Source organism: Nelumbo nucifera, chromosome 1 (assembly GCF_055504915.1).
Source record: "Nelumbo nucifera cultivar China Antique chromosome 1, China Antique-T2T, whole genome shotgun sequence".
NCBI classification, from domain to species: Eukaryota; Viridiplantae; Streptophyta; class Magnoliopsida; order Proteales; family Nelumbonaceae; genus Nelumbo; species Nelumbo nucifera.
In genome coordinates, this window is record NC_142649.1 from 152,814,801 (window position 1) to 152,841,799 (window position 26,999).

The window sequence follows — 26,999 nt, forward strand, 5'->3', positions numbered from 1 at the left end:
ATATCCTTAACATTCCAACTGAGAATCCTCAATTTCCTCCTCTTCTCCCTGTCTTCCCCCTCCCCCCAATTCACTCAATCTCATTCAATCCCTCATCTTCTCCTCCTTCCTCGTCCCACACCTTGTGATGTACCTTTGTGGGAGGGAACCTAGTCACATGGAGAAGCAAAAAGCAAAATGTAGTGGCTAGGCTAGTACTGAAGCTGAATATAGAGCAATATCTCATGGAGTGGTTGAGACTATGTGGATAAAAAAATTTGTTGGGTGAGCTGGGATTTACAATTGATAGTCCCATGACTTTATATTGTGATAACAAGGCTACCATCAACATTGCAGCCAGCCTAGTTCTCCATGATAGAACCAAGTATATTGAGGTGGACAAACACTTTATCAGGGAAAATCTTGTCAACGGGGAAATGTGTACACCCTATGTCTGTTCTGAAGAGCAACTTGAGGACATTTTCACAAAGGGCCTACATCACTTGCGGCATAATAATTTATGTTGCAAGTTGGGCATGATTGACATCTATGTCCCAACTTGAGGGAGAGTGTTAAAAGGCTGTCTTAAGTTCACCTTTAGTGCTGTAGGGGCAATATTATATTTTTACTTTATTTTTTATCACTCTAATATAAATACCAAAGCTAGTGCCATCACCACAACTCTTTGGTTCTTAATCTTCTTATCCTTTCTTACAGCTTTCTACTTATCGCTTTTTGTTTAATGAGTTCTTTAGATATTTATGGCTTTATGCTTTGCTCATGTTTTTGTTCCATCTCATGCTAAACTTAATCTTATTTGTTATATTTGCCCTTAAACCTGCTTAACCTGCCCAAGTTGCAAATCCAATGGTGAGAGCTATTATCACTTACAAATCTCTTGTTCTTTTACTGCAAATATTTGGGAATGGTTGTTTTCTTTATTTGGGTGCAGATGGCACTTGTCAATGAAAGGTAAATGGTCTCTTTGATCCAAGAACTCTTGCATTGCTGAAGAAAGGAGGAGGATTATATGGAGATGCTTATATCAGCTTTGATTGGATCATCTAGGAAGAGAGGAATGCAAGAATCTTTCAAAAATAGGAAAGAAGCAAGGAAGTAGTGAAAGAATGTGGATTGGCTAGGGCTATTCACTGGTTGAAAGCCATGGGTTTCTTCTCTCTTTTCTCCTTTGATGGCCTTTGGAGGAAATGCAATTGCAAGGAGTTCTTCAAGAAGGAAAAAATAACATTAGTGTGGAAGCCCCCTCTAGAAGCATTTGTAACTGAATTTTGATGGGAGCAACCAATGTAATTTATCCCCATCTGGAGTTGTGGGGGTTTTTGAGAGATATGGAAGGAAATGTCATTGCCCTCTTCTTGGGACCAGTGGGAGTGGGGGTTTCTACTAGAGCTGAATTGTTTGCAGTGTTGTAGGGTGTTCAAATTGCATATGAGATGAACTTGGATAATTTGTTAATTGAAAGTGACTCTAATGTGGTGGTGTAGTGGTTAAAGGAGCTAGAGTTGGTAATTGGGGTTATAGAAATGAAATGAAGAAATTTAAATGGCTAACAAGAAACATGACTTTGAGAATACAAAGGGTGAAGGCTGCCAAATGCCAATGCCTTTGTTGATATAATTGTTTTGGGCGTGGTTGTAATTGTTTTTTTTTTTCTCATTATGATGGGAGAGGTCGGATTTTGTGCCTCTCCGAGGGATGCTTGTACTGATTATACTTGTACTGCTATCTGCTTGTAATGCTGTCATTCTCTAATTAAAAAAAAAATTCTCATTTACATATAAAAAAAAAACATCCAAGGAAAAAAATAAATCACCTTATTACCTTGGTGTCATCTTGACAGTGACGATTTCTTCCCTATTGATATTCCTTTTGAGAACCTACAAAACATGGAGTAGCATATGGTTGCTTCAGTTTGAAAATGTCCAATTCCAGTCTTCTGGAAACTTTAACTACTTCAAAGAAAGTTCAGCATATAAATTTCTGCTTGAGTTTGGTTCGATACACATTAATTTCTTGTCCAATGTTTATTAACTGTCTCTTGTGGTAACCAATCGATTTAGAGGGACAATAGGGACAATTTACACCTTTTGTAGTTTTAATCCTTTTTTGCTAGAATTGATGCAAGTTTTTAACTGGTTTACAAATTAAAACAACCCATATGGCTCGCCATTTGTGCTTTTAGTATGAAAGATACTTCTCTCAAATCTCAAGATCAAATTATTATCTCAAAACATTGTGATCCATGGGAAGAATGTTGTCATTTGTTCTTTCCTTTTCCATTTGCTACCATTTTCTGTTAAGATGTTTTATTTTGGGGGTTTTAGAGTGAAAATGTTGTGGTTCTGCTACTTACCATTGTCATGCATTTTACCTTAACGACAACCTGGACACTATGGGAGGAGTTTACTTGCTTGGATGCATCACAGTGCATGTTAAACAAAACTATTTTGAATGTAGCAGTAAAATACTTAGAATTGGACATTTCTGGTTGTCTAGGACAAATTCTTGCTCTTGGAACTAAGGTATCTTGTTTCCACATCCCTGACTATTTTGTTTATTTTATTAACCAGTATCTATATAAAACAGATTATATAATGCTTTTGAGTATCATTTATTAGGCAAGCATATGGTGTGGAAAACATATCAAGATGACACTTATATCATCTGAGGATCCTCAAGATGAAGAACATGACAATGTCTTTTTTCAGGTAAATGATATTCTACATAAATCTGTGGTTCCAATTTCAGTAGTTTACTTGCTATTATAGCTTTTTTCTGTGGTGCCTCTGTTGGATACCTTGGTGGCATGTTTCTATAAGAACGTTAGAAGGGGTTTCCTTGAAAATAACCTTCTCGTCTTTGTTGATGTAAACAACATTATTTTTTTTATATTGGATACGTCTTCCAAGGGGCCTTTCTGTGTTTCTTTTTTTTTTTTAATTTTCTTATGAGAAACAGTAACTTTCATTACTAAAATAGTTATAGGTTACAACTGTCACTATCCAAAGGCCAGATGGACAGCCCTTTGATAAAATCAGACTTACAAACAAGCCCAAAACAATTCCTGCTTATTAACTCCTTGCTTAGCTAAAGCATCAGCCATTCCATTTGTTGATCTTCTTGCCCATTTAAATTGCACCCCAATCTCTCTTGCTATCTCTCTTGCTATGCTCAAGATTTCTCTAAGCTGTTGGTGTTTCATTTTTAATCAATAACAGTTAAAGCAGATTATGTTGCAAAAGGATAGTTTGAGACTTGCTTAACTATAGTCAGCGAAAAAAGCCGCAGAAAATGCATTATCAGCATTTGATTATCTGAAAATTGCATATACACCTGGTTTACTCCCCTGGGGTCCTGTTTGCTTCCTCCCTCTAAGTGATGTTCAATCTGTTGAATGAAATGTTCAATCTGGATTCCGAGGAATTTGCTTCCATTATACTGTATGTTACATGGATACTGGTCTAAGTGTCAAAATCAGACATGGATACAAGGTGCAGGATTTGCCAAGCCTGAAAAGTAGGATACAATGTACTTGACTACTTTAGTTTTTAGTCATGTTTTTAAATATATATTATGCTATATAAATAATGGGATAATTATTGAAAAAGAAAAAGTTTTAATGTAGATGCATAAATTAGTACAAACAACACTAAACAATGATTGGTTATATATTATCAAATTTCAACATTCATGTTTAAATTTTAACTTAATATTTTGAGGTTTTGTATCATGTATTACAAATGTGACAAAGAGAGGAATCCCCAAAAGTGTTGTGTATTGGTATCCACATATGTTCAACATGGGTATGATGCCCGTTGTAAGGTTTCATATAACATAGGGGCCATTGTTTGGTGAGATAATTAAATCTTGGGCTGACAAGCATGAAAGTGCATTTTTGAGTTGCAGAGCATTGACTTTTCTGCTAAAAATTCTGGAGGCTAGTTTCTATCCACCGCCCTAGACCTTGGAAAGTTGAGATCAATAGTGGGTAATGGAAGCATCTTCCTAGAAAGTAGTTTAGAGTTTGGAATAACATATCTAATCTCTGAATAATCATTAAATTTTAAGAGTTTCCATTTGAAGTCTCTCCTACTTGTGGACATTGAGTAATTTTCTATATACATTTTTTGTGGGAAAATTCCACTTTAGTACCCTGAACTTTGGGGGTAGTGTCAAGTTAGTATCCAAACTTTCAAACGTGTCACTGAAGTACCCAAACTTTCAAAAAGTGTCAAGTTGGTCCAAAACCGTAAACGGACGTTAAGTATCATGTAAAAGGACAAAAATGTCCTTCACCTATCCTTTAATTTTCTTATGATTGGTATCTTATCTCTAACCAATAACCACCTCCGAAATCGATTCTTGATTCATCTCACCACGCAGGTCCTCCAGTTTCCTAGCAATAATCTCCGATCACATGGAAGAAGGCACAACTAGTAGTTATGAGGCACTCTCCCGAAACTGGTTCCGATGACATGAAAAAACGATGGATTCTGGTTTACTGAAAGTGAAAGAACAAGACACAACTAGTAGTTATGAAGCCCTCTCCCGAAACCACAACTGAGGAATTGGGGAGAGAGTTGTGCGACCAAACTTCACCAAGCATAACCACTTGTTGAATAAGAGACACCTGTAAACAAGTGAAAGGCATCCCGCGCTACATCATATTGCACGTTGCCGGAGCTCTTTGCAACGACAATTGAACATTGGGGAAAGAGGAAAAGAATAGAAATCTATTTTCCTTCATTGCTATGGAAACCCTAGGGTCTTCTGCGACGATCATGTCTTCATCTTCGACTCTGTTGATTTTCTCTCCAAAAAAGAAATTCTTAACCAAACCTCTTTAGTTCCCCATCACCTCCAAAAGTATGATCTTTTCCTTTTCCCCTTTTGCATAATTTTCCTCAAATTTTCAATTTTTTTAACAGTCTTAGATTTTGGATCAGATAAGGACGGCTGTGCTGAACAATTGAGTTCAAATGAAATGTACATCATTCCCCTCTTGAACAATTGCATACCCCTTTCCCCCCTTTCTAAGGTACTCTTTCTTCTTGTGTTTCCTTTTCTTTTACTCGGTTTCGTTCCATTAGTTTTCTTTTTTTACTCTTGTTTTTGAATTTATGTTTTTTTTTTGTGTTATTTAATTGGACTTCTTTGATATATTTGGATGCTGTGATGGTTTTGGTTCTGAGTGCGGAAACGGGTCGAGGATGGACTACGGGTTCTGGGATGGAAGGTCCCTCCGTTCTTGTTGGCATGGAATCTGAGTCCAGCACCGAGAAAATCTCGCCCTTACCATGGTCTCTTTTCACTAAATTGCCTCACCGGAGAATGTGCGTGGCCTTCACTTGTAATGTTTGTGGCCAACAAACTACTTGTGCCATATATCCTCACACCTACTCCGGCGGTACCATCTTCGTGCAGATAAATTATTCGATTTTCTGAGAGTGAGCCAATGAGGTACTTCATATTTCCTTGGGGTGCCGCTGTTTCCCCCTCCCTTCTTCCCGTTCTGGTTTGAGGTTGGCCTACCATCTAAAGGTAGAAGACAATGAACGGTGTCTTCATTAGTCCAAGATCTCAAACACCTCAACCGGTTCAGTTCTAAGGTAGAAGACAATGAACAATGTCTTCTTTTGAAGGGTAGTTTTGACATTTTCAAAAATTTTAAGTTACACATGTCATCACGTGATAAGATAACTGGCAGTAGGTTAACGGCATGAACCAACTTGACACTTTTTGAAAGTTCGGGTACTAACTTGACACTACCCCCAAAGTTCAGGGTACTAAAGTGGAATTTTCCCTTGTTTTAAGAAAGATATTCATTTACTAAGAGAGCTCTACCCAAAAAAAAAATTACAAGGCAAAGACACCTATACACTACCCCTAAAGAATTTTCACTTGTTTTTTGAAGAAAGATAAAGTATTGTATTCATTTACTAAGAGAGCTCTACCCAAAAAAAAATTTACAAGGCAAAGACACCTATTACAGTGAGTGGATATGCTAGATGACCTTTACAAAAAAATCAACTAAACAGTCATCTACATGATAGTCATTATCCAAATCAAAAGGGGGAGTTGGTCTATGTCCACTTAAAGCCATGAAAACTGCCCTATTGGGCAAGTGGATTTGGCAGTTTAGTATTGAAAGAGAAGCCTTGTGGAGGAGTTTAATTCAAAGTAATTATGAGGTGGGTGATTTGGACTGGATCACTGATCCTGTTTTGTAATCTTAGAGCTTGGGTTGTTTGAAGGTTATTTGAAGCAATTGGTTCTTTTTTTTTGAGGAAAATTTAACCATATTTCATTGAAAAAAGAAAAAGTACATGAGAGGATGTACAAAACAGGGGTAGAGCCCCAAAACCTTACAAAGGAGGAAGCCTATCACTATACAGGTATTCCAATAACACACCACATTTGGCTAATCCATCTGCTATGTGATTTAGTTCCCTAGGAATCCAAGTTAGTTATGCATTTAAACAGTCCAGGGAGTCCCTACCCTCTGTCAAGTAATGGCTCAATCTCCAACTCCAAGGTCCCCCCTCCTTGTCCCTTAACCATTTTATGGTATTTGCTGAGTCACCTGCAATAATTATGTTCTGAATTCCCAGGTTATTCACTATTCTGATTCCTGTGAGAACAGCCATCACTTCAGCCTTTTTAGAGTCAGCCAATCCGATTGGACCACTGAAAGTCCAGAAGAAGCAATTGGGTTCTTCACAGTAGATTTCTTTCAAAGTGGGAAATGGTGAAATATTCAGGATTGGGAGGTGGAGTAACTGAACTCTTTGTTGGCAAGCATCTGTCTCATTTCCTCCAGCCTTGGTGATCTTGATTGTAGAGTTTGGAGAGGGAGTAAAGATGGGACTTTCTTGGTAAAATCCTATTCCTTCTTGTTGGCATGTCTAGATTCAGATGATGTACCATGGAAGTTGATTTGGAAGCTAAGGATCTCGTCTGAAGTTGTGTTCTTTTCTTGGGCTGCAATCCTAAACAAGACCCAAACTGTAGATAACCTTGTGACTAAAGGCATTGCATATTGGGAATATGATTTCCATGTGCTCATTTAAAGCCATTTTATATCTTTGAACTCTTTCTTTATTTAATAAAAGTGAGACTTTTGGTTTAGGCATTCTTTTATTCCTTGTATCTGTTTGTAATTGTTAGTCCAGAAGATACATTGTAGGGCATTTAGGTAATGAGTGAGACCCATCATGGGAGATCTAGATGACCCAGTTCCTTGTGAACCTCGAATACCCAACTATGGGTGGACTTAGACAGTTCACTTTAAGGTTGGCATGTGGATACAAACAGTTACCATTATAGTGATATCTTAACTATTGGGGCAAGACTTCGGACTGCCATGTGGTGGGTGTGTATTAGATACACATTGATAATGATCCAACTAGGTTTGGTCCATCACAGGATTTATCTGTCACTTCCAGTGATTTGGATCACTCATGCAAAGACTTTTCTGCCCTTGGACCTAAGGGATTCTCAAGATTGTGGCTTCATGATCAGTCACTTTGATATGCTATGGGTGAGGTTACTTTAGGATTGTAACTGACATACTCTGTATGTTGGGAAGCTGAATTAATAGAATGAGAAGTTTAGTTTATAAATAGAATCATTGTAGTTGAAATTTGAGAGTGAATTAATAGAATGAGAAGTTTCTTTTTTTAATGTACCATGGGGAGGTTACTATAGGATTGTAACTGACGTACACTGTATGTTGGGAAGCTGAATTAATAGAATGAGAAGTTTAGTCTATAAATAGAACCATTGTAATTGAAATATGAGAGTAAACTAATAGAATGAGAAGTTTCTTTTTTAAGTTACCTACAGCTAATGGTGTTATCTCTCTAATTTCCTCCTAAAGCTGCAATCTTTCTTCTCTTTCTTTTCTATTTTAGGTATGAATAGCTCTCTCCTTAATTCTCCTTTCCACCATGTTCATCCTATTCGGACTTTCTCGTTTCTGTCCTACATCAGGGGGCCCTTAATAAATAATAGTGCATCCAATATGTGCAAATCCTTGCTGATAAAAAATATATATGTGCAAATCCTAGGATGCTTTGATGTAGTTCTTTCCATCCACTCAGATGTACTTAATTTGATACAATTGTGAAGCCTTGAAGAACACCCTTCATGTCCACTTGAATGTAATCTTGGAAGACTATTCAGCTGTAGAACTACAAAGATATAAATAAATACTTGTAGATTTGATTCACATTAGAGATTCTTACCTGTTTTCCCAATATATCCCTTTACTAATTCCAGTTTCACTATTCCTAAGGTCAATTTATTTTCCTTTGTGGTTTCATGGGATCAGATTTTGAATATCTAAACTTTGAAGAGAATAGAAGGCAAATGCTTCTTCTTTCAATATGAATGGTTTATAGTACTGCAGAAATCATCATTACATTGAGAGTAGGTCTTAAGTGTTTGACAAGAAGAAATGGAACACTACTGGTATCCTCACAGAAAGAAAAGACAAGAAATGGGGGCAATAAGATACTTGCAATGTATGGCTTGAGAAGGTCTAGTTTAATATTATTGGGGAGATGGCCAGCTACATGAGCCCATCAAGTTTAACTTGGAAAACTAATGAGTTGATGTCAAAGCATTTTGAAATTAAGATTATATATCTCATTGTCATAGTTGTATTTAGGCTGTCTATATGCTGCATTGGTTGATTCATTGGTAAGATAATTGAAGATACAACCAATGAGTAAATTTCTCAATGTTCAGAGAACTAGATCAGGCATAGAACTGGAAAAAGGAGAGGTTCATGAGTTAGAGGTTCAACCATGATCAAACTGGGGGTTGAATTGTGATGACATAACATATATACTGTGGTCACATAAATACTTTATAATATATTTTACAAACATTAATACACTTGAATGTGGTGGATAGATGGCTAGTTCCAGTGTTTTAAAAGTGCAAGAGGCATTTTGCGCCTAAGGTGCGAGGCACATGCCTTTTCAAAGCAAGGCACAAAAAATGCTACAAAATAGAAAAAATGCCAAAATATCAAAAAAATCCAAAAATAAACATTCTAGTGTTTTAAAAGTGCAAGGGGCATTTTGTGCCCAAGGCGTGAGGTGCACGCCTTTTCGAAGCAAGGCAAAAAAATGCAAAAAATGCTAAAAAATAAAAAAATCCAAAAATAAAAAAAAATGCAAAAAATAAAAAATGTTAAGCATAATATTAATTAAAAATATAAACTTAAATTTTAAAATAGATGTTTCAAAAAAGTATTATCTCAAATTAAAATACATAAATATAACATGTAAAACATAGTTAAAATGAAAATTTTAAAATAAAATCAATCATAACATATAAAACATGTTCAAGCATGTAAAACTCTCAATTCTTTATTTTTTCCCTAATTGCATTACTTCAAATAGCTAATGTGGTGTTAAACATTATGCATTCCTGATTCTATGATCTGCCTTTGTACAAAGCCCCTTGAGGCAAGACCAAACAAGTCCATATCAAAGTCTTAAATTCTTAATCCCTATAAAAAATATTTTATAATTTTGATTGTATTTTAAAAACATCTTTTATTAGGATGAATGAATGAGTAACATTAGCAAATAGGGGGTTTTCGGCACTTCAGTGAGCGAGTGAAACCACTTGACATAAAAAAACAGAAAACATGTGCAAATTTTCAAAAGGTGTGCACCTGAGCTGAAGCACATGGCCTACCAGGCACACCTTTTGAAAGTGCTAAAATGCGCCTCGCCTGTGCGCCTAGGCATGCCTTTTAAATCGTTGGCTAGTTCCATAACTTTTAAAACAAATGACCAGGGTTCAAGCGCTTGATGCTTTGCACTCCATATGTGAATACAGAAGAGCAACTTGCTGATGTCTTTACAAAAGGGCTAAATGCTTTGCACTCTACAGCACAATGAGTTATGTAACAAGTTGGGTATGGTTGACATCTTCAGCCCAACTTGAGGGGGAGTGTTGTAATATGTAGTTACTTAGCCACAGGAATAGAGTTGTCCTTTTATCTTTTATTATATTTTTAATGATGCCACCCTAATATTAATAACAGTAAGGACACTGCTAGCCCATCTTTTTGACCTTCAATCATTTTGTTCTGTCTGTTCTTGCTCATTTTCTTTTCTTCTCTTCTTCTCTCTTTTTCTTTATATTTTATCACTGGATTAATTTCTTGTTGTCTGATTTCTGAAACATTATCCAGAGATGTAACTAACTGAGTTTCTCTTCACTTTGTAATCTATATGTCTCAAAATGTTATTTTGTATGATCTTTGCTTTCTTTTGCAGTTGGTTGTGGATTTATTGAGCTTCTCTACTTCTAGCTTTTCAGCATTGACAAAATTACCTGTTCCTCAGGAGAAGGTGATAATACTTATGGTTGAGAAATTTGTTTCAGAACAATTAAGCCTGATGAAGGCTTCAATTTCAGAATTCAAGGTATTCAGGAGTTCTTGAGCTCTATCTTTTCCTTTATCATTGGGTACTAATTTGCTTTTAGGTAAAGTTCTGTATTGTTCCATGATTCTATCTACAAAGTTAGGCTTTTGGTCAAATTATTCCTTATGCAACAAGTTGTAGGTTTTGCTACTATGACTCCTCCCTTCATATTTGACTCAATTAACTGACTAAAAGTTATTGAAGGGGAGTGGCAATAGCAGAAAAAAGAGTGACATTAGGCCCATATTTTATTTAAACTTACTGTCTCAGTATGGAGATTGATCAAGTTTCACCAAGAACTTTTGTAATTCAAACACAGATTTTAAAATCATCATGTTATTGTCCAGAAAATCAGATGCATTTCTTGTCAGTGATTGGGTTGGGATCACATGCAAGATCCAGAACTATTGACAACTGTAGAATTTAAAATTTGTTGGAGACTTTCTGATCAGGTACTATCATGTCAAAAAGCATTTCATAAGTTGTTATTTTCATTTATTGTTTTGGTGGTAGAAACTTGGCATAGGGACCAAAGCACCTCATCTCTGTTGCTCATCCACCTACCTAATAATGATGGTACAACCTGATAATTGTCCTTTATCTCCATATGGGGATGCGCAAATTAGAACCTGAACAGGAAACTTTGAGTTGTTAAACTAGTGTTGTAAATCTAGGGTTTATATGAGAAAGAAAGAAGGGAAGAGAGAAGAAGAAGAATGTGTCAAGTGGTGTGTTTCTGTTACTGTTCAAACCCTCAAAAGGCACTTTATATTTTGAAAACAAGAAATTACAAGGAGGCCCCTACTTGGGTGCCCAAATACAAAGAAAGTACAAAGAGAAGAGGAAAAGACTAAAAACACCCTTGCCTAAACATTCTCAACAGATGAAAAGCTAGTCCTAGATTGATCAAGCCATCTTTCTTCACCAATGGGGCCTGAGAACAAGATGATATCTGAGAGCACTTCCTACCCCAAATGATCTAGGATTTCTGGTGGATCAGAAATCCACCAGAAATGGGGACTATGGATCCGGGATCCCTCTGATGGATTCCCCTTTCACTTTCAAATAGACCTTTGGGGCTGCCATTAACAATGATAGAAAAAGACGCAGAGGTCAAGTAGCTCCTTATCCAGCCCCTCTACTTCAATCTAAAAGCCCATTTTCTTCAATTGATAGTCCACAAACTCCCACTGGACATGGTTGTAAGTTTTTTTCCATGTCCAACTTACAAATGACACCTGGCACACCTTGCTTCGATCTGGAGTCAATGCACTCATTTGCCACTAGAGAGCCATTCAGAATCTATCTTCCATCCACAAAAGCCCCCTGAGAAGGGCAAATTATATGACCCAGAACTTTCCTCAATCTGTTAGCCAGCACCTTTGAAATTACATTGTAAATACTTCCAATCAGGCTAATTGGCCTGAAATCCCTGATGTGCACAGCTCCTTGAGACTTGGGGATAAGAGAAATGAAAGTAGAGTTCAATGTACCAGGCATAATAGAGTTATCATGGAAATCCCTGGAAACATTTTTTTTTGATGAATAATAATAAGTTTATTGATTCAGAAGCAAATTAGAGTGAGTTCATACATCATCCCAACGAGAGGCGTGAGCTGCAGCCCCTCCTTGAAACTTACAAGTAAACTAGGAAAGAAAAACAAGAATCACAACTGAGCCCAAAATAATTCTTCCCTATTTACCCCTTGCTTAGCTAACACATCTGACAAGGTATTTGCTGATCTCCCCACCCACTGTACAGTGACCAACATATTCCTTGTCAACCATCTAAATTTCTTCATTTCATTCTTGTATCGCTACATAGCCTCTTCAGAATTTTTCAACCAACCCACCACCACTTTGGAATCCCCCTCGATTATTAGGTGTTGTACCCCCAGCTGGTTTGCAAATTGGACCCCTTGTACAACAACTAAAAGTTCTGCCTTGATGGAATTCCCAATTCCCAAGGGACCTGAGTAGAGCAACAAAATCTCTCCCTTCTCATTTCTCAAAGCACCCCCCACTCCGGATAATCCTGGATTACCCATGCTGCTTCCATCAAAGTTCAACTTTTTTGAGCCTTCGGATGGAGGAGACCGGCTTGTAATTGATTTGTCCTTTAGAGATGAACACCTTGCTACTGCTGACCAATTTCTCCAAATGTCATTAAAGGAGAATTGATGAAAGATTTCCAAGGTCTTCAGCCAATGTATTGCCCTGTTTAACACACAGTCTTTCAAATCTTGGTTGTTTCTTTCCTTATCTTGAAAAATTCTGAGATTCCTTTCTTCCCAAAGAGTCCAAGTCAAGGCAGCACGAGCACATCTCCACAATTCTCCCTATTTTTGTAGGCCAATAAAAGGTAGAATGGTTGAAGAGCATGTGAACTTCTGCTGGTAGACTCCAACTACCCCCAAACAACGAAAGTAGCCAAGCCCAAAGGTTTGCAGAAAAGGGACAAGATACTAATAGATGGTAACAATCCTCACCGTGAGCTCTACAGAGGATACACCAATTAGGAGAAATACAGAGAAAAGGTCTTCTCTTTTGTAGGTTGTCTAAAGTGTTTACTTTCCCATGGAAAACTTCCCAACAAAAAGCCATAATTTTTGGGGGAACTGGCCTACACCAAATTTCTTTTGACGGAAAGGGTTGGTGAGTAGAAAGTTGAGAGATGGACTTGAAGAAAGAAGCACAAGTGAAGGTTCCATTGGGTCTAGGAGTCCAAACCCTCTTATCTGGCTTGGAGGGATCCAAACAAACCTGATTAAGACAACCAAGCAAAATAGAAAGAGACTCAATTTCAGCATCCCTAAGTCCTCTACGAAACCCAAAATCCCAAGTATGATCTAAGGGTGTTCCCAAAGGTGAGACAAATTTTGAGACCACCTCTTTTTTGTACAAAGAAATAGAAAAAAGCGAAGGGAACAAATCCTTTAACGGTGAGTCTCCTACCCAAATATCCTCCCAGAAAAGGATAGAGTTGCCAGAACAAACTTCATACCTGATAAAATTGAGGAATTGAGGAATTGAGGAAGGGTGTTGTGAATAGCCTTCCAAGGTGTTGCTAGGTTAGCTTGCCTCGATACACCAGCATCCCATCCATTCTCTGACCTCCCATGAATGCTTCCCACCACCTCATGCCACAATCTCTCTCTTTCCAAAGGCCATCTCCACAACCATTTCCCTAACAGAGCTTGATTCTTTCTAGTTACCCTCCCAATTCCCAAACCCCCCTCTTCTTTACTTCTGCACACAATTTCCCAATTAACCAAGTGATCCTTTTTTTCTTGTCCCAGCTCCCATAAGAAGTCTCTCATCAACTTCTCCAGTTTCCTAGCTTCCCTAACTGGTATCCTAAAGACAGACAAATAATAGGTAGATAAGTTAGCCAAGGTAGCTCTTATTAGGGTAATTCTCCCTCCTAAAGAGATATAGTTCCTCTTCCATGAGACTAATTCTTTCTCAAACTTTTCTAACACTGGGGTCCAAAATCTACTCTCCCTAGGATTTGCCCCTAAAGGAAGCCCTAAATATGACATAGGCCAAGCAAAGGTGGAACACTCAAGACACTCCGCAATAGCCTCGACCTCCCCTACCTCCAAATTTTATACCTGCTATGCAGCTCTTTTCCAGATTTATTCTCAAATTAGAGACACTTTCAAATCCTTTTATTAGCTCCTTTAGGTTTGCTACCTTTTCACTATGACCTCCTTCACAAAAAATCATTAGGTTGTCTGCAAACTGAAGGTGGGTGACGGGAACTTGGTGTCTCCCTATTCTCCAATCCCTAATGGCATCTTCGCTGTCAACCTTAGTATGATCCTACTAATCACATCAGCTACTAAGGTAAAAAGGAAGGGTGAAAGTGGATCTCCTTGCCTGACACCCCTGCAAGCTGGAAAAAAGTCCCTCACCGTACCATTTACCAGAATAGAGTAGTGACAAGTACTGATACACCCAAAGATCCAACTACACCACTTGTCCCCAAATCCACCATTTCGCATAACCTCTAATAGAAGCTCCCAGTCCACCAAATCATAGGCCTTTTCAAGATCCAATTTACAAATGAATCCTTTCTTACTAGACCTTTTCATTTCCTCCACACACATTCGCAATTAAGATCTGGTTTGTTATTTGTCGCCCTTGAATGAAAGCCCCCTGGGTTTCACTAATGATGGGAGGGAGGACTGTTTTGATCCTCAATGAGAGCACTTTAGCTAGAATTTTATAGATGCTTGTCACTAGAGTAATAGGCCTATAATCTTTTGGGTGGTTGGCATCATTCTTCTTAGGTATCAAGGCCAAAAAGGTGGCATTAATTCCAGGGCTTATAGTGTGATTGTCTGCAAATTCCTTAAAGACTTCAGCTAGATCCTCTTTCAACACCTCCCAACAGTCTTGATAAAAACCCATTGTAAAGCCATCTGGACTCGGAGCCTTGGATCTATCCATTAGAAAGACAACTTTCTTAATCTCTTCTTCCTCGAAATCCCTTTCCACCCACCTTGCCACTCCTTCATCAATTGTTGGCCAATCCACCCTTCCCATGACTGTTCTCTCACTCAAAGGCCTTCTATAAATCGATTTGAAGTGGTCCACAAATTTTCTGGCTATGTCATACTGGTTGGTAATCACCTCCTCTCCTATCTCTAGCTTGGTCACAAAATTCTTTCTTCGTCTCCCATTTGCCAAATCATGGAAGAATCTAGTGTTCCCATCGCCTTCCTTAATCCACTTGTGTCTAGATTTTTGTCTCCAACTGATTTCTTCCCTCAATAACACTTCTTCCAAATCCTTTTTTAATTGTCTCCTTAACACTCTGTCCTCCTCGGTCAGCCCATTGTGAGATTCCTTTACATCCAAATTCTCTATTCGAGAGATTAGGCCCAATTTTTGCTCCTCAATTCTACCAAATTGATCTCTATTCCACTCTTTTATTTTGGCTCTCAACCTTTTTAATTTCTTATGGAACTTGATCCCCTTCCATTTTACCCCCCTCTCCTCCTCACCCCACCACTCCTTCACTTTTTTCACAAAATCTGGATGGGTAAGCCACACGAATCTAAAAGGTTTGGGTCCTATAGGAAAAGACTCAGTTCCTATTTGGATAGGACAGTGATCGGAGGTGACCCTGGGTAACGCCCTAGCAACCAAGTTTTCCAAACTATTCTCCCAGGCAAGGTTAAATAAGAATCTATCCAACTTCGAGCACAAAGGGGTTTCCTGAAGGTTGGACCAAGTGTAATTGGCTTGCAGCAAAGGTATTTCCTTCAGTTCACAATCTTCAATAAAACCATTAAATTTCCTCATGCTTGTTGAGATTACCTGTTGAGGATTACTGGTTTCATCAGAGAATCTAATGACGTTAAAATCCCCGCCCAGGCACCAAGGACCATCCCATAGCCCCTTGATTGCATATAGTTCCTCCCACATCTCATTCCTCTCTCTATAGGAATTAGGGCCATAAACATTGGTTAAGACCCATACACACCCATTTTCTACATTCTTGCACTTAACGGAAACTGAGAATCTGCCTATCAATTCTTCCACTACTTCCACCACATCCTCCCTCCACAGTGTTACAATCCTCCCCGAGGCTCCCCAAGAAGGAGACGAGCTCCAACCTAAACCTGACCTCCAAAAACTCCTCACCCATCTCCCATCTAATTCCATCAGTTTGGATTCTTGTAACAACACAATATCAGGTTTTTCCCTTCGGAGTAGGTCTTTGATCGCCCTTCTCTTCCTTGCACTCCCTAACCCTCTTACATTCCAGCTAATAATTTTCATCGAGACAAAATAGCAAAGGAACCCAATAAGAGGCCATATTCTCCTCATTTTTGGCCCTTCCTCCTATCCCCTCTACCACTGAATTCTAAATCCCCCTCAATGTCTGAAATTAGCCTTTCCACTTCAGATCTTTTTTTCTTATTTGTTCCTCTTTTTCCCCCCTTCCCAATACAGCAATCATCCTTTTTCTTTCCTCCATCCATTCCAGCCAATATTTGAGAAAGAATTTTACCCTGCTCACACTTATTTTGGCTACAACATCTTTCTACGAGTCCTTCCTTTTTCTTTTGTTCCTCCGTCATTGTACAAATCAACTCCCAAATTCTATCCGCCTCCCCCTTACTACTTCCTTCCAACACCCTCTCTCCTCCCACTATCACCCTCTCTCTTGCATCAGAACCTCCTGGATGGGAAGCTGGGATATCTGTTACAGGCATAGCAAACAAGTCAGTACCTAAAACAGAATTGACACCCATACCTGATAGAACGGGAGTAAGACTAGAAACACTAGAAATGACTTGCTGATAGGCGGCAAATGGTTTTAAAGCCTTTCCCCTTTTTGGACAAGGTTGTGAAGTAGACATGGTGAAAGAATCACTTCCTGACGACCTACCCACTTGGAAAACCTTTCTCTGTGTTTTCGACACTGGAATACCCGCATCCATCCTCACGGCCGATTCTTGTCCCTCTCCACCAACATCCTGTAATTCATTAGACTCAGGGTCAACTCCCTCGACGAAGGGAGGAGGAGTTTTCACAGCTTTAGAACCATTTTCTTCACCATTTCTAGTCTTCCCGCCACCTGCCTCTTCAGTCTCTTCCTCTAAAAACAACAACTCTGTATGCAAACTTTCTATTTCAAGAAAATCATTGTTGCTTTTCGGAGACAGACTTCCCAGACTTAGCGTTTCGTTTCTATCAGAATCGTCATTGCTGCTTTGTTCACTCAACCAATCTTCAAGCCCTGTTTTGTTCTCATCACTAGGCTTCAGGTATCTCAGGTTGCGCCTATCTGGTGAGAGACGGTTCGCCAGGTTGGATGGGACCCACTGTAGAGAGCCTCGAGACTGTGAGTCTTGAGATTTTTTTGCGCCTGATCTGTTCGATCGAGAGGAGGGGTTCGGTGTTGAAGAAGATAGACGCTTTATCTCGTCTATCAGCTCATCCGTCCTCCCAGTCACGTGCTTACTTAACGTGTCCCTCGGCCCATCTATCTTGTAATGGGCCTTGGACTCAAGACTATAGGAGCCCAACTTTAAGGCCTTTACTTGAGATGCCTTCTCCGGCCCACCATAAAAGGGATCCACTCGATTGGGCCCTTCTTTTCGTCCCACGTGACCACTTAAAGAGTCACGCCCCCCTGTTTTAATGGTCGAACCAGCAACCTTCCCTGTCTGAGGTTGCTGGTTCAGCCCTCTCCCTTTCGACACTAGAAAATTTTTGTCGGTTTCCCCTGACACCACCTGCGCAAAGGATCTGCCATTTGTCATAACCTTTTCTTGCTTTCTCCAGGTTTGACCTTCCAACTGCCCCAAAGCTTTTTGGCTTCCCAGAATTTGTTGGCTCTTCTTAGTGAAATATCCCTTCCCATTTGAATTACCCAATCTCACAAGTCCACGTAGTGCTTCTTCTTCCTCCTTCTCCCCTCCTACCATACGAGCCTCCTTCCACAGCCCTGCTTCAATGGAGGAAGCTAACCACACAGAGACAAAGCTCCCCCCTGTTCGTACCTCTATCTTTCGTGGAATTTCTTCTGGCTTCACACCACTTAGCAGGATTGCTACTGAATAGAGATCGCCCCAGAAAGCACCTTTCAAGATTCCTCCACACAACACAGCTATAGACTCTGCTATTTCTTGTTTCCATAGATGGAATGGCAAGCCTATTACACGCATCACCACACCATCTTCGACAAAAAAATCCTTGGAGTTGGATGTTGGATTCCATTTGAAGACTGTGAATGATCCGAACTCAGCCTGAACATTGATAGTTGATATTTCCAAATCATTCTCTATTGGATCTAGGATGGCTTTACAGTTATCGAAGGGGGTTACTATGAAAACACTCTTCAACTTCAACCTGGTTGCCAGTAAGTCAGCTACCCTCCAATCATTAACCTTTTCCTTGGCTTGTATCACAAACTTACCATCCCACTCCTCTCTGTCTACACCTCCCACCATTCTGCAATGGCCTTTTGTTTTTGCCATGACCACTGGCCCTGGTTCTACCCTGCTGTTGCTGAGATATGCCTTCTCCTCCCTTATGGAGGCTTTTTTCTCATTTGCTACTCTTTGAGCTAAGAACTCTTTGAGCAACCAGTCAACTTCCCCCCAACCTTGGTTCTGTTTTCCTGCTGGTAGACACACCAGTTGCCTTTGTCCCTTACCAAAAAATTCAGCCAAAGCTATGAAGAACCCCTTTCTATTCCTCTTACATTCAACAACATATCTTCTCCCTTCTAGTGTACTAAAATTCTGCCAGTTTATCTGCTTACCTTTTGAACAGGCTCCAGCTATGAACTCTCTTAGCCACTCGATCACTTCTAATCCTTCCAGCAATATTGTACCCTTTTTCGCTTCCCTTACCTTCAGGCTTACCTTCCCCTTGATTCTCATCTCTTCGAACAAGAGATTATTTGCTTCTATCTTCAAGGATCTCCTCCACTGACCTGCCTGCACAAACTCCATCACTGACCTGCCTGCACTCTTTACCATGTATTCCTTCAACCAAGGTGCAATGTGATCAGGCTCCAAATTTGGCTTTAGGAATTTTGTGCCATCACTATTCTGTGAAATCCCTGAAAACATTCAGCAAAGTCTTGCTTCAAAAAAGTCAGTATTTCTTGTATGAAGTCTGGCAAGCTGCGAAAAACATGCGTGTAATTGTATAAAAAGTAGGGCCATTTACTAAACCATCCCTTGTAGTTTCACAAATTTACTATAACCTACCCTATAGTTTACCTTTTACCCCTATAGTTTGCAATCAATTTACTTAATTGGTCTTCTGTTAAGAATCCTTTGTATTTCTGTCTAATAATGGTAATGTGACCATATAAACAGAGTGGAAAATGTTTAAAGGCATGAGCCCATGCTTTTTTATTCCAAAAGGACTCCTAAAACTTCATATCAAGCTTCTAGAAAGAAATTAGGTTTGATTTTCAGATCTATCAAAAAATGTTTGGCTGAAGAGAGAACAATGGCATCCAGGGTTCTTCGTCATCTATGGTTTGTCTTCTTCAAACAGACAACAATTTTTACAGAATAGAGTTGTTTCCTGTATTTTACTAGAGACAAAAATGCGATTTCCATTTTTATAGATTAAATTTGTTTGAAGGGATGTTAAGGTCAAAACTGTCATTTTCCACCTCCATCTAATGGGAGGTTGATTAAGTAAATTGGTTACAAACTATATGGGTGTTTTAGTAAAATGCAGACTATAGGATAGATTATAGTAAATCCATGAAACTCCAAAAGGGTGTTTTAGTAAATGACCCTAAAAAGTAATAATTAGTATTATATATTCAAACTATAAAATAGATATTTTTTGGAGACTCCAGCATTCAGAATCCGAAACAACCTCACTATATTCGGAACTCAAAAGATGCAGAAAAGTTGTTTTTGATAGTTCAGACTTTAAAGCTGTTTTCAAACCCTTTTTGCTTTTTGGAGATCAGAGTTCAAATTTACCTTACACCAACTGAAGCCCTTCTTAATTGGCAAGAAGTCATGGGACGGGAGTAACCTTTGACAAGAATTGACAGGTAAGCAGTGAGCTGGAGAGATGTCCTTTAATACATATAGTATTGTCTTCCTTAATTCCAGCTTACAAATGGACTCAACCCCCCCCAATGTGCACATGTGATCTTCATGCTATGCGTATACTCATTGGCAATAAGACTCTGACCCAGTTATTAGGGTCTACAAAATTAAAATACGGAGAAATGGTTTTGTTAGAAACTTCTCTAAGCCTGATGAGAGCACTTTGCAGTAGGTATTTGTTTTTGTACATTATATATTATTTTTTATATTTTATGGGTATTGGGCACCTCATTTGCGTGAGCTGGCATGGATTTTTCTCAGTCTTCATGTAAAAGACTTTTTCTTTTGAAATATTTGTGAAGATTCATGGACGGAAAGTTAGATCTAGCTGTGAAAAATGTCATACTTTCATCAATAGTCACTATTAACCTGAACAAAATGCTAGCATTCTCTGGTCAAGATTTACCTTTTTCTTTTAATTTATCTGAGCAGAGAATTCCTTCAATTGCTTCAGAAGTACTGAAGGTGACACAGGTTGTCATTGATGCTGTGGTAAGACTATGCAGAGCATATTCTGAAGTCCTAAATTGGGACTCTTGCAATGTAAGAACGGAGCAAGACAATGGTTCTACTGATAGGGAAAACAATGATACTGTGAATCATGTTATTAACATAATAGGACTTACAATAGAAAGTTTGTATAAATTGGGTATCCTTGCTGCCAATGGTGGTGGGAGTATGGTGACAATTCTTAATGTGTCATGGAAAGGTGTGGTCACTTTATTACAGCTTGGTAAGGGAGTTTTAGCTTCAAAGGTAAATGTAGCAGATGTGATGTTATCCTTGATTTCACTAGCTACTGAATCTCTGAGGTGTGCAGCTGAGGCATGGTTTGCAACTCTTGATGAAACCATTGCTATAACCGAAGCTAGGAGGACATTTCTTCCAGTGAAATTTTACCTCATAAATGCTGTTCGTATTTCCTCCCAATATCCATTCCAAGCATTAAATGTATACAGGGAGATAAGTCGATGCATCTTGATTATCACATCCTTTGGTATTTCACTTAGCAGAGAAAATCATCTGAAAGCTGCAAGCAAAGCTTTAGGAGAACTTTTGGAACCGACTTCCTCTCTTCTACTTCACACCTTGCTATGTTCAGCTGAAGTGGAACCAGAGTCTAAGTTCAAAATTCTGGACTGGTTATTTATGGGTGAAAGTGATTCAAGTAACATGGTCTCTGAGGAGACTATTACTAACACAAGAACTTCAATTGTTGAAATGTTAAGCATGGACATTGAAGATATTCCAAAAGCAAGAAACTTGATGCTTGGCCGGGTGGCTTTGTTTCTTAATCTTCTCAAAAGTTCTGTAGATTTTGAAGAAGATCTGAAACTTCTTATGTCAAGAAAGCTGGATTGGCTATTAGGATCTTTAATGGAAGAAAATGTCTATTCCTCTGTTCTTGTTTTACATATTCCTATGGTATATGGTTCTGAATCAACGGTGGAGTTATCTTCCATATTGCATGCACTGAAAACCTTCATGATAGTGACTTCTTCAGGTCCAACTTGGGGGGTTGTGGAAACTTTCCTTCTTGAGAACTTACTCCATTCTCACTTTCTTTGCCGGGAGATCATCATGGAACTTTGGTGTTTTGTTGTCCGTCACGCTGAGATAGATATGGTGAATGACATCTTTAATAAACTTTATTTGTTATTTAAGCTTGTAGCTTCTTCAGAACCATCACTTATGCCTAATAGTGCTCTGAGGAAGATGGCAGGATCTATCTGCATGCTTGTCAGTTATGCAACAAAATTTATGATAGATAAGATTTACAATACCTTTGCAAGTGAGGATGGATCTCAGTTGTCATCTATCATGTGCATAGCTTTGCTCATGGAAGGATTCCCGCTAGATTTCTTGTCAGAGAACCTGAAAAAGATTGCAATAAAAAGAATAACTACTGCATATGTTGATTTCATCGAAAGGAACATTGAAAATATTCAGTTCGATAGTTTGTCAAGATCGTGCATTTCCAATGTATTAGGGGCACCAATCTATGCATTGTCTTCTGCTTCACATTGTCTGTAAGTAGTTGGTTGCCTTCAGACTTAAATGCTAATTAGTCTATTTCAGTTTGAGGTTTCAGAATCTTTAGGTGCAAAAAGTTTGAAATAAAAAATTTTGTCTTGTAGGCAGATCAATAGTTCTGATATTGACTTCAAGACACTGAAGTTCACAGTTGCTCTTGTTCGGGGTTACGCAAATGCTACAAACAATTTCATGAAGGACTGTTGTTCTAAGCTTTTGAGCCAGATGTTAAGGGTTATCTCACAGATGAAGCATCTATACTCATCAGATGGGATGGAAGAAGTCGTCTTGGAGCTTAAAAACTTGTTTGTCTCAGAAATTACAGCCCTAGATACCAGGTTGTATCAATGCAAACCAGAACTGGCTTCTTTTATGGCAAGCATGGGTCATATGGAACTAGCAGAAGGTGAGGGAAGTGCAAAGTGCTCTGATGTATGGGAATTGTATCACCTGTTGTTGAGAGAACAACATTGGGCATTGGTTCATTTGACAATCACGGCATTTGGATATTTTGCAGCACGTACTTCTTGTAACCAACTATGGAGATTTGTACCCCAAGATGCAGCTCTTTCATTCAACATAGAGACAGGAAGTGAGGCAAATGAGGAGACATTTATGTCTGAGTTGAAGGCTTTCCTTGAAAAGGAAGTGGCTCTGCTTGTGGCTACACCATCCATAGAGCAACTTGGGCTACTTGCAAAGGAAGGTCTGATGCTGAAGGAAACTGTTAACAGGATCTCAAGTGTCAATCCATTGGATTTGGGATCTGAAATAATGAAGGTTGATGAGGAAATTCAAGCAACGAAGAAAAGAAAAATTCCTGATAGAATCAGTGAAGGAATGACATTGCTCCAGAATGGTTTGAAGGCTATGGGAGATGGTCTTGCTTTGTGGCGGAAACAGCACTCTGATTCCAGAGAATTGCAGGACAAATTCTCAACTCACCTTTCTTGCCTCGAAGATGCTCTTGCTCAATTAGCGGATCTAGCAGATACTGAGTAATAAGCAGTTTTTGGCCCTCTACTGGAGGTTGTTTGTCTGTTTGACAATCAGAAAGTTGGATTTATTTGTGACTACCAGCCAAACTTGAAACTGTATCTTAGTATTAAACAGGTATCAATTATTCCTTTTATTTTTCCTTACTTTATTACCTGATACAATTTATTTAAAAGCTAGCCAATTATTTGTAGGTCCAGATTGTCTTTGGGAGCATGAAGGGCCAAGATGCCAAGAAGAATCATGCCATGGTTGTCCAAATTGCAGCTTTCTTGTGTCAGATTATAATTGCAATGTGAGCTTGGTACATTTGTATGAAATATGCATCTAGACATGACTAATCAGTAAAAGATGGATAATGATTTCATGGTTCAAGTTAATGTATTACATTTTCCCAATCCCCCTGTTTTACCAGTGCCCTTAAAGTATTACATTAAAGAACTGAGAATAATAGAGACATTTCAGAATCAAATAGGCTAGGGCTTTATGCAATAAAAACTAGAATACATGGAACTGTTATGGGGATAGGATAACTGTATAAGGGTGTTAAACTGTTAATGAAAATAAAGATGGTGTTAAATTAAGGTTAGAAGGGTTTAGGCTTAATGGACAAAAATGGAATTTCATGGGTGTTAGCATACATACTTGTGATTAAAAAATAGGGTTTGCCTAATTTTGGTATTAAGGTTTACGAGGATTTGGAATGGTAGAGAAGAGATAGAAAAAACACTAGTGGCTTGTATGGAGCTAGACAATTAGGATTCAATGGCTGTTTAGTAGATTAGGGGTCAAGCTGGGCTTAGGTTTCCATGCCATGGACCTGGTTGGAATGGCTAACGCTAGATTTGTAATAAAAAAGAGAAGAAAAAAGACCTGGTTGGGTTGGGAATATCAAGGCCCAACAATCAGGACGAGCCCAACCCAACTATATATAGTGGCAGAATATATTTATCAATGGCATATTGGGATGCTTGTGATCCAAATCAATCTCATTGTTTTGGCATTTCACAACACCATACCTTAATTGTTAATTTGCACCCACTGTTTTGGGCTGCAAAATCTTTGCATTTTGCTAAGGTGCATTTAGAGTTGGGGGGGGGGGGGGGGCTTTTTTTATGGGCTTTTTGCATTTGAGAATCGAAAAGTGGATTGCAGACCAATTGGTAATAAATACTGAACATGGTTTTAAAGCAGCAGACCTGCGTTTAGGAGAAGTAAAAAGAGGGCTTTTGCTTCTGTATTTACAAGATGTTTTAATTTTTTATATTTATTTTGTTTGGGGACAAGCATTCTGACATGAAAAATTCAAAATAACCGGTGCTTTGTACATATTCAATCCCCTTCTCTTTCATATCTTTGTTTGCCAGTTTGCCTTAAGCATATCACTTTCTCCAATCATCATTAGTCAGCTCAGTGTGAAAATTGTCATAACCCTTGGCCGGATGAGGCGAACCAAGGTGAGTTATGGAGTTTTGGTTTTTTTTTTTTCTTGTAAATCCAAAAGATCTAATAATGTAAGTTTCATCTATGTTTTCTGGAAGAGTTTCTGATCATCAAAACTGGTAACTGCAGCCTAAAATCAATTGGATGGACGAGGATTTGGACAATTGGCACAGTGTGAGTTTCATCTGTATTTGCTGTCATTTTAGTATTATATCATAGAATCCCATCTTGTGCATTCACTGTTTGATGATTGATGAAATGAAATGATCATTAAGTTTCTATCTACTCCTTATGGAGCTCATTGTAATCATAAAAAAAAAAGCAACTGATGATAGGCCTTTGAGGAGTGCCTCTGCCACTGTTGTCAGACTTGGATTGGACACAACCATTTTGGTCACTAGGTCATGGGTTGAATGGTCTGACCATCCATCAACCATTTGACTCAAATAAGAAAATGGAAAAATTAAAAGAAAACTAGTAAATTAGATTATCTAAAGTTACTTTGCATTAAAAATCTTAAAATAATTAATATCATAGGTTATAACATGTATTAACACAGGTATTTGAGGTAGATTTAGTCAAGTCAACATTTTTAATACTCAGGCAGGCAGCCTGAAAACCATTTTGGTTGCTGGTTCCTAGTTCTGATGGTCTGACCTTCAGTCTGATCCAATTTTTGACAGACACTGGTCTCTGCTGAAGTTAACATGATTTTGTTTCCTTGATTTCTTTGATAAGGGCACCTTAAAGCCAAAATTTATTTCCATGTAGGGTTCTCAGAAATTGTATAGTAGAATCCTTCGATTTAAATGCTTGTATCCTTTGAATGCATAATTCCATGATCCTACTAGTCATAGAAAGAGTCACTCCTGGATTTGTAGAAACGAATTTGTTTCTAATGTAAACATTCTCATAATGAATTTAGAGCAGTGTCCCTTATTTGAGGGTTGCCCCTTGTTAGAGCTAGCCGAATAAGGGTAGATTTGTCATTTTATTTCTGTTAAGTTATGTGCTTATGTGGCAGTTTTGATAGAGACTTCCTGTCCCATACTTAAGTGGGGGGGTAGTTTAGTCTTTATACAACTAATTAGAGGCTAATTCATATTAGGGTCGACTGATAGGGTTTATGCTATCAGATTCGACTGTTCCTTTTCTTCTTCTTCTTCTTGTTCCTCCTCCTCTGGTTCGAACTGCTAAAGCAACTGAGATAACATGGTATTAGAGCAAGACGTTGCTCTTTAAATCTCTGCTCGTGACTACTGCTCCTTTCTGTTCGTGACTTCTTTTTCTTCTCTCTGGACTGCAAATGGAGAACATAGACTCGACCTAAGTTTGAGAACACTTCGGCTTCTCTTTCTCTGCTCAGAACTTGGTTGCCTTTCAAGAGAATAACTCCAGAAATAAGTGAATGGTCGACTGAAGCTCTCCATCAAGGTTGGTTATCCTTTTTTTGTGTTGTTGGTGTTTCTGGGTTGGAAAACCCTCAAAAATCTGCTCGGACTGATCAGAACTTAAAGAACTAGGTTATTTGTAGCCTTGGTTCTTGGCAAAAGGCCCAAGAACAGGTTGTGTTTACAGTGACCGAATGGTGTAAGGGTTACTGTAGTGGTTGTAGTTGATGTCTTTGGACTGGTAGTGACCTTTAAAAAAAGAAAATGGGTCAGACAGATCTGTACCATGTGGGACAGAGATGGTTGTGTGGTGATGCTTTTGATGCTCACCCCCTCAAGAGGTCTTGTATGTGGTTAGTAAATTGCTGAATTACTGTAGTGGTGATTTATGCCTCTGTATAATCAGTAGTGGTGTGAGCAAGAACAAAAGTTGTTTTTTTTGGGCTGGAAGGAATAGCCGAATTGCCTACATCAATTTTCTGCCTTGATGGTGTTGTCTGAATGTTGGTTTAATCTGGGTGGTAGTTTGTGCACAGTGGTGACTGATTGTGACTTGTGAACCTATCACCTGAGTTTAGAGGCTGCTGTAGTATTTGGTTGGTGACTGAGAGTTCAGCACTAGAGATAGCAGTGGGGGAGACATAATGGCAGCAACTGGAGATGGTTCTAGTGATCAGAAACCGAGTGTGATGATCCCCTCCGATTATTTGGGTGTGCAGATGACCTCCATTAAACTTAATGGTGAGAATTATGTGCCATGGGCCAAGTCAGTGGAAGTTTTTCTCAAGGCAAAGAGGAAAGTGAAACACGTGAAGGAAGATAAACCATCAGCTGACTCTCCAGGGTTTGATGACTGGGAACAGGAAGATGCCCAAATCATGACAAGTAAGGACATATGGAACATGCCAAGAAGCTTTATTTTGGGCAGGATAATACTACAAGGGCATATTAGCTCTATCAGGAGTATTTCGATCTACAGCAAGGGAATAAAACCCTAGAAGAGTACTATGCCGGTATGAAGAACCTCAGAAATGAACTCAATGTCTATCATCCCCTCACTCCAGATGTTAAGG

General features: G+C 38.7%; 1 protein-coding gene across 3 annotated transcripts in view; it reads left to right on the top strand.

Moving 5' to 3' along the window:
* Positions 1–23,467, top strand: part of LOC104589151 (holliday junction resolvase) — a 44,055-nt gene extending 20,588 nt beyond the window's left edge. Inside the window, exons 3-8 of one of the 3 annotated variants that reach the window (XM_019196278.2) lie at positions 2,388–2,522; positions 2,619–2,708; positions 10,302–10,451; positions 20,495–22,092; positions 22,201–23,209; positions 23,287–23,467. In XM_019196278.2, coding sequence (XP_019051823.2) covers positions 2,388–2,522; positions 2,619–2,708; positions 10,302–10,451; positions 20,495–22,092; positions 22,201–23,098 — 2,871 coding nt within the window. In that variant the 3' untranslated portion in view covers positions 23,099–23,209; positions 23,287–23,467. The remainder of the gene's footprint in view (positions 1–2,387; positions 2,523–2,618; positions 2,709–10,301; positions 10,452–20,494; positions 22,093–22,200; positions 23,210–23,286) is intronic. The other 2 variants (XM_019196283.2, XM_019196284.2) reach the window with 2 other exon arrangements.
* The last annotated feature ends 3,532 nt before the right edge of the window (positions 23,468–26,999 follow it).